The sequence below is a fragment of the Simochromis diagramma genome, unplaced genomic scaffold, assembly GCF_900408965.1.
Source record: "Simochromis diagramma unplaced genomic scaffold, fSimDia1.1 OVJJ01000421.1, whole genome shotgun sequence".
NCBI classification, from domain to species: Eukaryota; Metazoa; Chordata; class Actinopteri; order Cichliformes; family Cichlidae; genus Simochromis; species Simochromis diagramma.
This window is the reverse complement of record NW_024387250.1, coordinates 8062161-8074201: the sequence shown is the minus strand read 5'-3', so window position 1 is coordinate 8074201 and position 12041 is coordinate 8062161. Positions and strand designations below refer to the sequence as shown.

Here is a 12041-nt window from a genome sequence, read left to right as displayed (position 1 = left end):
GATAGATAGATAGATAGATAGATAGATAGATAGATAGATAGATAGATAGATAGATCAAAGTATTTCCTCTGGTAGCGTTCCAGAAACTTTCAGAATCAATGCCAAGGAGTACTGCAGTTGTTCTGGTGGCAGGTGTTGACCCAACACCTTATAAGAACATTTACTTTTATGCTATATCTGTATAAATATCTCTATAGACAAATATATAGATATGTCTGTACCTGTATAGATAGTTAAATATAGATATATAGGTGTACTGAGAAAGAGAGTGAGGGAGTGAGAGAGTCTTCCTAACCTCCAGGCCTCTGCTCTGCTTCTTCCCGTGGGACTCTGCGTGAGTGATGAGACGATGTGTAGCTTGGGAGAAGGTTTTGGTGGGATTTGGCCCAGGTCTTCGAGGGTACATCGTTTTTATTCTCTTGCCACCTCCTGGACAATGTGCAGCTGCAAAAACCAAATATAAACTATGGGGAAAATACATATATATATAATCAAACTTCAAGTCAGTGCAAGTGATGAGTTGGCTTCAAAAACACACGCTATGATAGCTGAATAAAAACAAGCTTTAGACTATGCTTTTTCATATCTGCTTATTGGCATTTATCCACTGAACTGTGTATATATATCACCATATGTATTTAATTTAAAAAAAAATACACCATCTATGGCAGTTTTTTCTGTATGCACTACATCACACTGCAGACAATCTATTTAAAAAATAAATACACAGCATATTTTTTCGTTGATTCTGTGTAAAATAGCTAAAACATTATTTTGTAGCTTGAAAAAAATCACACTGAGTATTTGAAATAATATCAAATTAACCTAATATACTTTGAACCATTATCTAAGTTACCTTTGTTTGGTCATAGAAAACTGAAATTGCATGTGCAGAATTACCAGTTTTAGCCAATAAAACTAATTTTAAAAGCTCACTTACATTGTTGTGAAATTCTCTCATAGATTTAAATTCTGGATTCTTTGAGTGGCAGGCTTCTTTCTAATAACACTGGCTTGCATTTGTTTTCACTGGACTTGTCAGACTCTTTTTACCTTTATCTTCGTGAAGAAATATAACAATAGAAAAGGATACAGACTAAAATAAAGACTGAAAACTATATAGTGGATGCGAAGTAAACTGAATTTTCTCAGTTTTGCCGCTAGATGTCACCGATTGACCATCCAATACAGGCTGAGGTGCTACATGTTGTCACTATAATTCAAAGTGACGCTTTACTCAAAATCACACTTTGCATGTAAACTATGAAAAATAAAATAAAAAAATTTAAATGTCAAAAAACGTTTAACATGCAAACAAAATGTGTTTAACTCTTATTCATGGGCTGCTATGCAAATCATTTTAATTAAATATATTTGCTCTGTGGATATATGCCTGAAAAAAATGTAGATTTTCTTAGTTGTTTTTGCATGTGTAGCTGTTTATTTCAGTCACAGTGAAAATAACCAGGCGGGGATGTGTAAATTGTATTTGTCCTGCTCATTAGTGGGCAGCTAAATAGGATTTAAACTCCTCAATAACCATATATGTAAAACATGCAATTCATCGAAACAAAGCTGGGTGGATATAAAATCCAGTGAAAATGCACATTTACTGATATGATACTCAGGAGGATGGATGGAGTCAGGATGTGGCATGTGTGCATGACGTCATTTCTCCATGTACTGTGCGCCATTTTGGAAGAAAAAAAATCACGGATAATTTCCGTGGTCTTGACAGATCTGGACCCGAGTCTTCACACTGATTGTGGATGCTATCTATCTCCCCGAGCGCGCCGCACTGGTTGATAAGGCATTGGAAGCTGTGTACAACAAGAGCTGCTAAATGAAGCAATGGCGGGTAAGCTACTTTTTAAAGGAAGGGGAAAAGGATCCACCTCACTTGGTGTGTGTGATGGCCTGAATCTGCAACTTGGCTAACCAGCGTTAGCGCTGGCAAGCTAAGTTGCTAGTTGTCAAACTGTGTCACTGTCAGGTCATTATTACCGCCCGATGAAGGGCGAGCCGGAATCACACTAACCCTGGTTTCTTTTTGCAGGAGTTGCAGGAGGAAATGATTTTCAGTGGTGTTTCTCTCAAGTAAAAGGAGCGATAGATGAAGATGTTGCGGAAGGTATGTGGCTAACGTTAGCTCGGCGGCTAGGCTACAGTGGTGGGCAGCTAGCTAGGTGGTCTGATGATGGTTCTCTGTGGGATTCACTTGAGGTGCACGAGAGCTGACGGCGGATGGACGCGCGTGCTTTTTTGCAAGACTGCTCTCGTGATTAGTGTAGACCTGTTTGTGGATCAGTTGCACAAATGCCCTTTCCTTGTAGATTACTGTGTGTCGCTAGCTCGCTATGAGCTAGCTGGTGGCTAAACTATTAAAGGGGGAGCGACCGTGCCCGTGACGTCAATGTGCTGCGTCCATAAATTGTCGAGTGACATCATGCTTGTTTTCATTCATACCTTAATGGGTATACGTGATATTATGTGGTTATCGGTATTTTACATTTTCTATAAGAACAGTGGGACCAGACTTAGCCTGCAGCCCATCACAGTAGCATTCTAGCTGCCATCCCAACTACAGTGCGGAAGCTGAGCTGTGAGGTCTGATTCACACCGATTTGTCTTTTCAGCTGACATAATCTCAACAGTTGAGTTCAACTATTCTGGAGAGCTACTGGCAACTGGAGACAAGGGAGGCAGAGTAGTGATATTTCAGCATGAACAAGAGGTAAGGATCACACAGCAGTAACACCATTCCAGAAGTGAAGCCCTAAGCTGTTGTTGTATATAGATATTAAATATTCTCTGAGCAGTATTTGCATATTAATGATCATAAAACTGACCTTACAGCCCATTGTTAGTCAGTGGCACCAGTTTAGATCATCGTGCAAATGTAGTGTTTGTAAGGTTGGGGAAACCTGCACTCAGCTAAGACTGAGGAAGTCATTTGGATGAATGCCTCCCACTGAAAACGCAACATCCAAATGAGCAGAATGAGCTCTCTGGGATACACTACATATAAAAGACCAAGTTTATTGTATCCATTTCAACAATACAATTTCTATGAATTTGTCTTGTTGTGCTCACATTTACCATAAGATGCATTCATCATCGTACAGCACAGAACAATGTAATGCGGAATAAAACTACATGTAAGAACTGAAGGCTGCATGCATATTTTAGGAAGTAAACAGTTGGCAGAAACACTGGCTAGGAACAAAGTGTGAGTGGTATTCAAACTGGATATTTTATTTATTTTGGTTTTAAGGTTAAATATTAAGGTACTAGACTATCATGGGAAAGTGTTAACTTAGTTTTTCTCAGTTTAATCATATATTTATTCAATTGATCCTGAAGGTTGACCCCGAAGGAAATTGGGTTAAGGCTGCCGACCTTTGCCAGCGCCGTCTTACCCTTCTGACCATACATACATTACACAAACATCACATGGGGAAGGTAGGCCAGAGAGGTATAACAATGGAAAATGCACAACACGAGGAAAGATAAGGAGAAAAAAATAACTCCCCCCAGACTGAGCTCCAACAGGGAGATCAGTTTGAGAACAGAAAAAAAAACACCTCTGCACATAGCACATGAAAAAACTCTTAATACACCAAAGAAACACATGACAAGCAACAGGGGTGGGTAAAGGGTGAGAGACAGCCAATGTAGACAGTACATCCGGGCCTGCAGCATAAGCGCTGGTCTCCTTGATCCACCGTCAGCATCGGAGGGGAATAAGCGTCGAAGGCGTTTGGATGGGGAGGGGCGATGAGTGTACATTTATGGAAAATGTGTTAAAGTTACAATGAAAATGTGCTATTAAACATTGTTTAGGGCATTTCAAAAAGCACAATGCCATGATCATAGTGTTTTACATCAGTACTCCATAATGGAACTGTTGTGAAAAATCTACATGTGGCTCCACAGTGTAGTAGTTTATACATGTACTTGGTCTATGGGTTTTTGGGGTTGTCTCAGGAAGACCAACTAATGTCTACTATGCAGAATCAAATATAAGGAGTTACTCACTTGGGCACCCCACTTGTAAATAACTGAGTGGCCGAAAATGTATTTTTTGTTTATTTATTTTGCTTGTTGTTGATTGTGCTATTTTCTGTAATGAACTTTCTTTTACATATTTATGCAAAAATATGAACAGGTAATGATGAAATCTTGTTTGTTTTTGTTTTTTTGCTGTTGTTTTGGTTTTTTTTAATGCCATAAACAATACCATGATTACAGTGTTGTTTTTGTTGCCTTTTCCCCCTCAGTCTAAGAATCGTCCACACCTGCGTGGGGAGTACAACGTCTATAGCACTTTTCAGAGTCACGAGCCAGAATTTGATTATTTGAAAAGTTTAGAAATCGAGGAAAAAATTAATAAAATAAGATGGCTACCACAACAAAATGCTGCTCACTTTCTACTTTCAACAAACGGTAAGAGCTTTTTTCTGTTTTTCTTATTTGTTGACAATGAAGCGCTATGTTCCCTCTCCTAAAGCCTTTCCTTTTTCCCCCCCAGATAAAACTATCAAATTGTGGAAAATTAGTGAAAGAGATAAACGAGCAGAAGGTTACAATCTGAAAGACGAAGACGGACGACTCAGAGACCCCTTTAGAATCACCTCTTTACGGGTGTGTTTAGCCGTCCCTCAGACCTGCCTCATTCTGAGCATGACTCTATGTGATAACTTTTCTAAAACTGATTGTTGTACATTTCAGGTACCAGTACTGATGCCAATGGATCTCATGGTAGAAGCAAGCCCACGGAGGATCTTTGCAAATGCGCACACCTATCACATTAATTCCATTTCTGTAAATAGTGATCATGAAACTTACCTCTCTGCAGATGACCTAAGAATAAATCTATGGCACTTGGAAATCACAGACAGAAGTTTTAGTATCCTTTTTTTTATATATATATCAGAAAGCTGATTTTTAGATGTGTCTTAAAGTTTTAATAGCATTGCATCAATGTAAAATATAAGACTGCTAGCTCCTTAACAGTGTGCTAACAGATATTGTAGACATCAAGCCCGCCAACATGGAGGAACTGACAGAAGTAATCACAGCTGCTGAGTGCCATCCACATCAATGCAATGTATTTGTGTACAGCAGTAGCAAAGGAACCATCCGCCTGTGTGACATGCGAGCGGCAGCGCTCTGTGATAGGCACTCAAAGTGTAAGTACTTCTACCGTATTGTAGTGAGGCCATCGGTCTGTCTGGAAAATAGAGAATTCGAAAGTGCAGCGATTTCTGAAATTAACCTTAGTCTGACAATTTGTCTAGTTTTTTTGTTTTTTCAAAGATGCATCTGTTACCTGTTAATCTAATTTCTTTGTCGTGATCTGTAATTCAATTAAGAGCTCATAAAGATTCATTCAAGAATTTGAGGATTTCCCCCTTCACCCTTTCTTTTCTAAGTCTTTGAGGAACCAGAGGATCCCAGCAGCCGATCCTTTTTCTCTGAGATCATCTCCTCCATCTCAGACGTGAAGTTCAGTCACAGCGGACGCTATATGATGACACGTGACTACCTCTCCGTCAAAGTTTGGGACCTCAACATGGAGAACAGGCCAGTGGAGACATATCAGGTGCTTAAACATGCTTTTCTGGGGATTCAGTTTTAAATTACATTAACACTTGTGATCTTTTCTGGGTCTTGGTTTTTATTTTTTTTAAAAGTCAACTTTGATTAAGGCTTGAAATAGTGCTTTTTCAGATATAAGTCAGAATTTTAGTCAGACTTCCTAAAGTCAGTAATAACCAAATGGGGATATGGGCTATCAAGAAATGACAGGCAAACTCCTAATGGAGGCTGATAGGTACCGGTTAGCCTCGCAACATGGATTAAATATGCAGAAGGCTATGTTTTATGTAAGATAAAGATTTGAACAGTTCCCTTTACATTGTTTCATTTCAGGTCCATGAATATCTTCGCAGTAAGCTTTGCTCTTTGTATGAAAACGACTGCATCTTTGACAAGTTTGAGTGCTGCTGGAATGGCAGTGACAGGTATGCTTCCTTCCGGCTGCAAAAGGACAAGCATTTCACTCACTACTGTTTTTATAAATGTTGTTCCCGGCTTATAAGTTATATCAATCGGTGGTCAAACTTTTGGTGTTACTGGAACAAATTCAAACATTGAGTTTATTTTTTACTCTCTCCGGCAGTGCCATCATGACAGGCTCCTACAACAACTTCTTTCGAATGTTTGACCGGAACACCAGGCGGGACATCACACTGGAGGCATCCCGAGAGAGCAGCAAACCACGGGCCACACTTAAACCACGTAAAGTGTCCACCGGTGGCAAGAGGAAGAAGGACGAGATCAGCGTGGACAGCCTGGACTTCAACAAGAAGATCCTCCACACTGCCTGGCACCCCAAAGATAACGTGATAGCTGTGGCAGCCACCAACAACTTGTACATTTTCCAGGACAAAATCAACTAGAAGATTTGGGGCTCCAGAGGATAGGGCTTTTACCGTACCTGTGTAGTTAAGCCTACTACTTGTCTATCTGTATAAGAAGAAACAGCCTTGTTGTCCTCCTGGTGAAGAATTTGAAAGCACGTGTCTACTTTTTTTGCCACAGGAGGTTGATCCATAGGCCTGTTTTATTTTGAGTCTGAGCTTAGGTTGTTTTTGCCTTTGGCACCAGGGCAATCGACATGCCCCTCTGACCCAGAAAGCCCAGTTCGGGTCTAATTGACAGAACGGCACTCCCTAGAGGTCAAACTCTTGAACGTTGGTGTTTGTGTTGACATTTTAAGCCTTCATTTCACAATTTAACGACAGAACTCTTGGAAGTACTTAAAAATGACGTCTTGTCAAGGTTGTATCATCAATTCAAAGTTTTTGGGCCCTCTGAAGCACGGATGAATGGCCAATAAGCCTAACTGTAACATTCCCCCATTGGTCATGTATTCAGGCCACACAACTGGTGGAAAAGGCCATGAATTTGGAAAAGCGGACATGTTTCTCCCCCCAAACCCCACCCCCTTCTCTTATTTTACCCCAGTCAATACGGTGACATAATTTCACTGACTGTATCTACTCAAGTACACCTTGTCATCCACATAATAAAAGAAACTAAATCTACAGACGTGTTTTTAAATTTAGAAGTATGTATTAAAACATGTTTATTGCTTTGCATGTTTTTATGTTGTAGAGAGGTGGAAAAATCTCCAGTCACACCACTGTCTATTGAGCAGATCTCAAGAAATACCATTCGGGGCTACCAGTTTGAGAACCACTGTTGGAGACAACCTATAACGTGTTTGTGTCAAGAGATTCAAGTTCTAGTTTTTGCTCATGTTTAGGATGCAGGCTGGAAACTACACTGCACAAGATGGGGTCCAGGACAAAGGGAATCTGCAGCCTTAATACCTACTTCTATCAGTGACAGCTACAAGTTATGTCCCCCAATGTTTTACAAACCTCATGTGCATTATTTGTAAATCCTATTTTATAGTTATGTCCTCATATACTGCTGCTACACGTGGCTGTCTATGAAAACACCGAGGAGGAAATTGCACACCATACAGTTTGTGATAGAGTGCCTCCGGATCATGAGATAAGTAGGACATTAAGACAGGCCTCATACATGTGCCCTTACTCATTTATTAGGGATGTCACCCAAATTTGAACTGCATATTGCAAATGTGGATCTTATCTCTGTAGTTGTGAACGCAGAAATGAAGGTTGACTACACAAAATATACTGATGAAATTAAAACAAACACATAATGCATTGTCTTTGTCCATTGATTCCTAACATGGTGGCAATGTATTCACTTGTTTATTATTTTGACCAAAGTTCAATAAAATTTTAATTGTGTTCATCTGCTGTTCGCCTGATCTGCGTCATTGTGAATTAAATCAACTGTAACACAGTTAAGGTCATGCATACGTTTCACACTTTTAATGTTTTTTGATGATGAACATGTGCCATTTCTATGCTGTTTGTTCTTTTTTGAAAATCACAATTTATCATTGCACAACTAAGCAATCAGTAATGAGTGCCATCAACTAATCTAAAGATTCCCCAAAACAAATAAAACAGTCAAGTTAAATTTCTTTGAGCCATCTGCCTCCTCTAAAAAACTGCTTGCATTATTTTTTTTTTTTTTTTTAAAAAGTGATTTGAGTTCAATCAAAAGAAGAAAACGCCACTGCTGTGTTCAGAGGTTTACACCCAAAAAAAACAGCAATAACTGATCCCTCAACTCTCCACACTGCTGTGGGAAATGTGGAACACTGAATTAAACAGGACCACGTCACATGGCTACTACATTTCCTTTGATCATTAGAAGGTCCCGTTTTAAGGCATGCCAAGATGGTTGCATGACGTTGATGTGGTAGTGCCAAGCGCCACGATCCTATTTAGGATGTGTTAGGCGCCTTCCAATATATATCCTACCAGGAAAGAAGAAAACAGAGAAATTAAGATGCTGCTTTAAAACATAAACACAACTAACTAGTTGTATCTACTGAAATAGTTTTTTAACCAGGTAAAATGCAAACTCAATGACCACCAAATTAGGTACAACTTTTCAGCCAATGGCAGCAACTCAAAGCATTAAGGCATGCAGACATGGTCCAGATGACCTGCTGAATTTCAAATCGAGCAACAGAATGGAGAAGGTGACTCAAAGGAATTTGAACGTGGCGTGGCTATTGGTGCCAGACAGGCTGATCTAAATGTTTCATATTCTGCTGATCAAGTAGGATTTTCCAACACAGCCATCTCTAGGGTTTACAGAAAACGGCCTGAAAAAGAGAAACTTGAACAGCAGTTCTCTGGTTGAATATGCCTTATTGATGCCAGAGGAGTATGGCCAAACTGCCTCAAGCTGATGGCGAGGCAACAGTAACTCAAATAGCAACTCATTACAAGCAAGGTATGCAGAAGCGCTGCCTCTCCAGCTAATTTGCATTTGCTCATCAAAACTGGACATTAAAATGAAATTGGAAAAACATTTGTTATAAAACAGAATTTGCTATAAACAACATGAAAGATCCATCCTGTAGCTTTCAGGCTGGTGGTGGTGGCAGTGTGATGGCATGGTGGATATTTTCTTGGCACACTTTGGGCCCCTTCATACCAGCGAAACATCACTGATATGGACCAAAATCTCTGAAGAACATTTCCACCAATTTGTTTAAGGTGTACCTAATGAGGTGGCCAGTGAGTTTATGTGGTAGTTTTTTAATATAAAAGTCCAAAATAAGATGTGTTGAAATAATGCTCTATAGAATAATAACCACAGGCTCCTAAATAAAGACAATTATATTCTCTGTCATTCTGAAGTTGATATACTTCAGGGAGTATCTTACCTAAACCTATTAAATGTCAGACACTGAACTGGACTGCTGTTTATCCAGTCAGGCATTGTTCTAAACATCATTATGTTTGTTTTATTTTTACATATATTTCAGTGTTTTGTTGTGAGGACACTGTCGTTTTTCTACCCTGCAAATCCTGCAAATGTTAAGAGATTATTGATTGGTCATTATTTAATATACAAATACCATTTTTAAGTGCATGTAAAATGATCCCAATATTTATGTGAAAATAGAAAACATCAGGTCTAGTGGGTCAACAGTTTCTGCAGCAACTCAAGAGGTTCCTGTACAGTGTTTTTAGTTTTTGCATACTGCCTGAGTTAAAGATTAAATGATGCTGCTTACCCTAAGCCAACAGCGAGTATGTGGGAAATGATAAATGATGGAAGGAAAAGCTTCAGAAAGTCAGAAGAGAGAAAGCCTCCCTTCTTCATGACGCTGGTTTTCCTGATGCTGAGAGAGGTTGAGCGCTTAGGGTGCTTCAGCAGGAACTCCCTACAGAGCGACACATTAATTTTTCATTGTTCTGAATACATTAAAATCAAGTGAGTGCCAGTTTAATGTCACACCAGCACCTTTGCTCACACAGACATCATTCCAAATTCTATGAATCACAATTACAAATCATGGCATGTAATAATTATAGTTGGGGTAAAAGATTATCTCTAATTGTGATATGACTACTTACTTTGGTGGACTGTTCTCAGGTCGGCTAGACCAGTCCCAGATCCAGTCAGCATTTTTCTTCATCAGGTTCTCAACTTCCCGTATTCTCTCTTGGAAATCTTCATCTGACTAAAAGGGGGGAAAAAATAATTTAAAATAATAATAAAAAAATTATGTCACAATACATTTAGCTTTAACAAGGTTATGAATAATGCATAAACACAAAACTATATATAAAGAAAACAGATTGTTTTCAACTTGTCTAAGCAGGAAAAGCCCGACTCAGCTGTTAAGTAAGGACCTCTACAAGTGGAACGACCTTAATAATTAAGAATACTTTCCCTTGCCTGCTATAACATGTCCAAATTTCTGCTGTGAGAAAGGCTCAATGTACCTGTGAGCTATTCCCCTCTGAGCCTTTCCACAGAAGAAGCGGGGTCTGTGCTCTGCGTGGGCTGTTGTGAAGAAGAACAAGAAGGAGAAGGAGAAGAAAACACATAAGGGAAACTCAGCTCACGACTTCTTCATATTACGCAACAAACAGAGGAAAAACATGAACTGCTCTTCCCCCTTCTGCCCACCCCCACCAACCTGTTGCACTGAGAGCTTCCTCTGGAGCTGCTCCTGCCTGATTCGTGCTGTGCTTCTAGCAACATTTTCTCCATGTCGGCTGCCAGGCTGGATGAGGGAATTTGCTCCTGGCTTCCTTGTTGACTGGCACTTTGGGAGCCATTCCCACTGAAATGCAGCTCAACCCAGGAACCTTAAATCAAATGCAAAGTCTTTAAACATGAATCCTGGTTATCCAGTACTACATCACAGGCCTATCTCGGCTAGGATAGGAATGCAGTCTCTGCGCATAGAGGAACAATAAACAAATGGGGGACTGTTTTTAGCTTGTAGGCATTTTCATCGTGGCAACACTGCAGATTAGCCTTAATAACTAACTAGAACCATGGCCTACCCTGTATAGCTGTGTCTACACGTCTTATAGGTATATAAATCAATGTGGAGTTGAGATTCAATCTCGCTATTTAGCCAAACACCCCTATCGACTGGCTTTTCACGTGGTCAGGCTAGGTGACGTTATTTACTCGTGGTGTTTAACTATCGTCTACCGCTAACAACACTGGCAAATATATATTTGACGTAAATACTTCACCTTGCAGACTCTCGTCAGAGGAAGCGTCCACCGGTAGTGACATTGCAGCGGTATAATGCAGTCTCCGCAGGTTTAAAGGCCTATATATCAGCGAAATGGTGGCGAAATGCCTGCAAGCAGCTGGAGCTCCAACTACCACAATAACAATGACGCAACATTGTGTTTATCTAAAATGTGATTGGCTCGGAAAGGAGAGCACGCGCGCCACGCTCTCCCTGCGTGTTGCTCATGCGCGTTCACGCCCGCATACAAGGACACGATTTATGACCCACCTCGATAAACACGTATCCGAGTTATTTGTGAAAATGTTATGCAAGCAGCGCTACAGAGAAAATGTGCTTATGTCAGCTGACTGTGTCTCACATTTTTGGTTTAACCTTCACTGCAGCAGTTATACACATCTGTCTGCAGAGGGCAGTCATAACTAGGATGACCAGATTCCCCCCCCCCCATCCCACAGCTTCAGACAATGTCCCACATTTTGACTTGTTCTGCAGGATATGCACTTTTCTAAAGTCTGGCTTTTACCCTTTGTATATGAAGTGAAGGCTTTTTTATTATAGTCAGAAGAAGGTCATCCGGTATAATGCCATACTCAAAAGGGAAAATTACAAGTCACCAAAAAGTCACATGCTTTGCAGATGGTGTTTCTACACCAATCTGCATTTTATAATTAATCTACGGCTTTCTTCTATAGGGTGCCTTTTGTTTTGTCTCCCTTCCCTCACCCTCTACTGCTCGTGGCAGATGACTGCCCCTCCCTGAGCCGGTTCCTGCCAAATGGGAGTTTTTCCTTCCCACTGTCGCCAACCTGCTCGTAGGAGGTTGTCGGATTCTAACTTGAAAGTTACACAA

At 40.2% G+C, this 12041-nt stretch overlaps 2 protein-coding genes across 2 annotated transcripts; one reads left to right on the top strand and one right to left on the bottom strand.

Moving 5' to 3' along the window:
* The first annotated feature begins 1681 nt into the window (after nt 1–1681).
* On the top strand, nt 1682–8141 carry ppp2r2d (protein phosphatase 2, regulatory subunit B, delta). Its single transcript, XM_040001391.1, has 10 exons — nt 1682–1858; nt 2057–2131; nt 2637–2734; nt 4281–4446; nt 4532–4644; nt 4732–4909; nt 5028–5192; nt 5436–5605; nt 5935–6026; nt 6185–8141. Exons 1-10 carry the CDS (start codon nt 1852–1854, stop codon nt 6462–6464), a joined length of 1344 nt encoding a protein of 447 aa, XP_039857325.1. The 5' UTR covers nt 1682–1851; the 3' UTR covers nt 6465–8141.
* On the bottom strand, nt 7920–11321 carry bnip4 (BCL2 interacting protein 4). The gene is made up of 6 exons (XM_040001393.1): nt 11187–11321; nt 10616–10787; nt 10419–10479; nt 10047–10153; nt 9704–9853; nt 7920–8428 (listed from the first exon to the last, which is right to left on the bottom strand). The coding sequence occupies exons 1-6, from the start codon at nt 11227–11229 to the stop codon at nt 8392–8394; spliced, it is 570 nt and encodes a 189-aa protein (XP_039857327.1). The 5' UTR covers nt 11230–11321; the 3' UTR covers nt 7920–8391.
* Nucleotides 11322–12041: the final 720 nt, after the last annotated feature.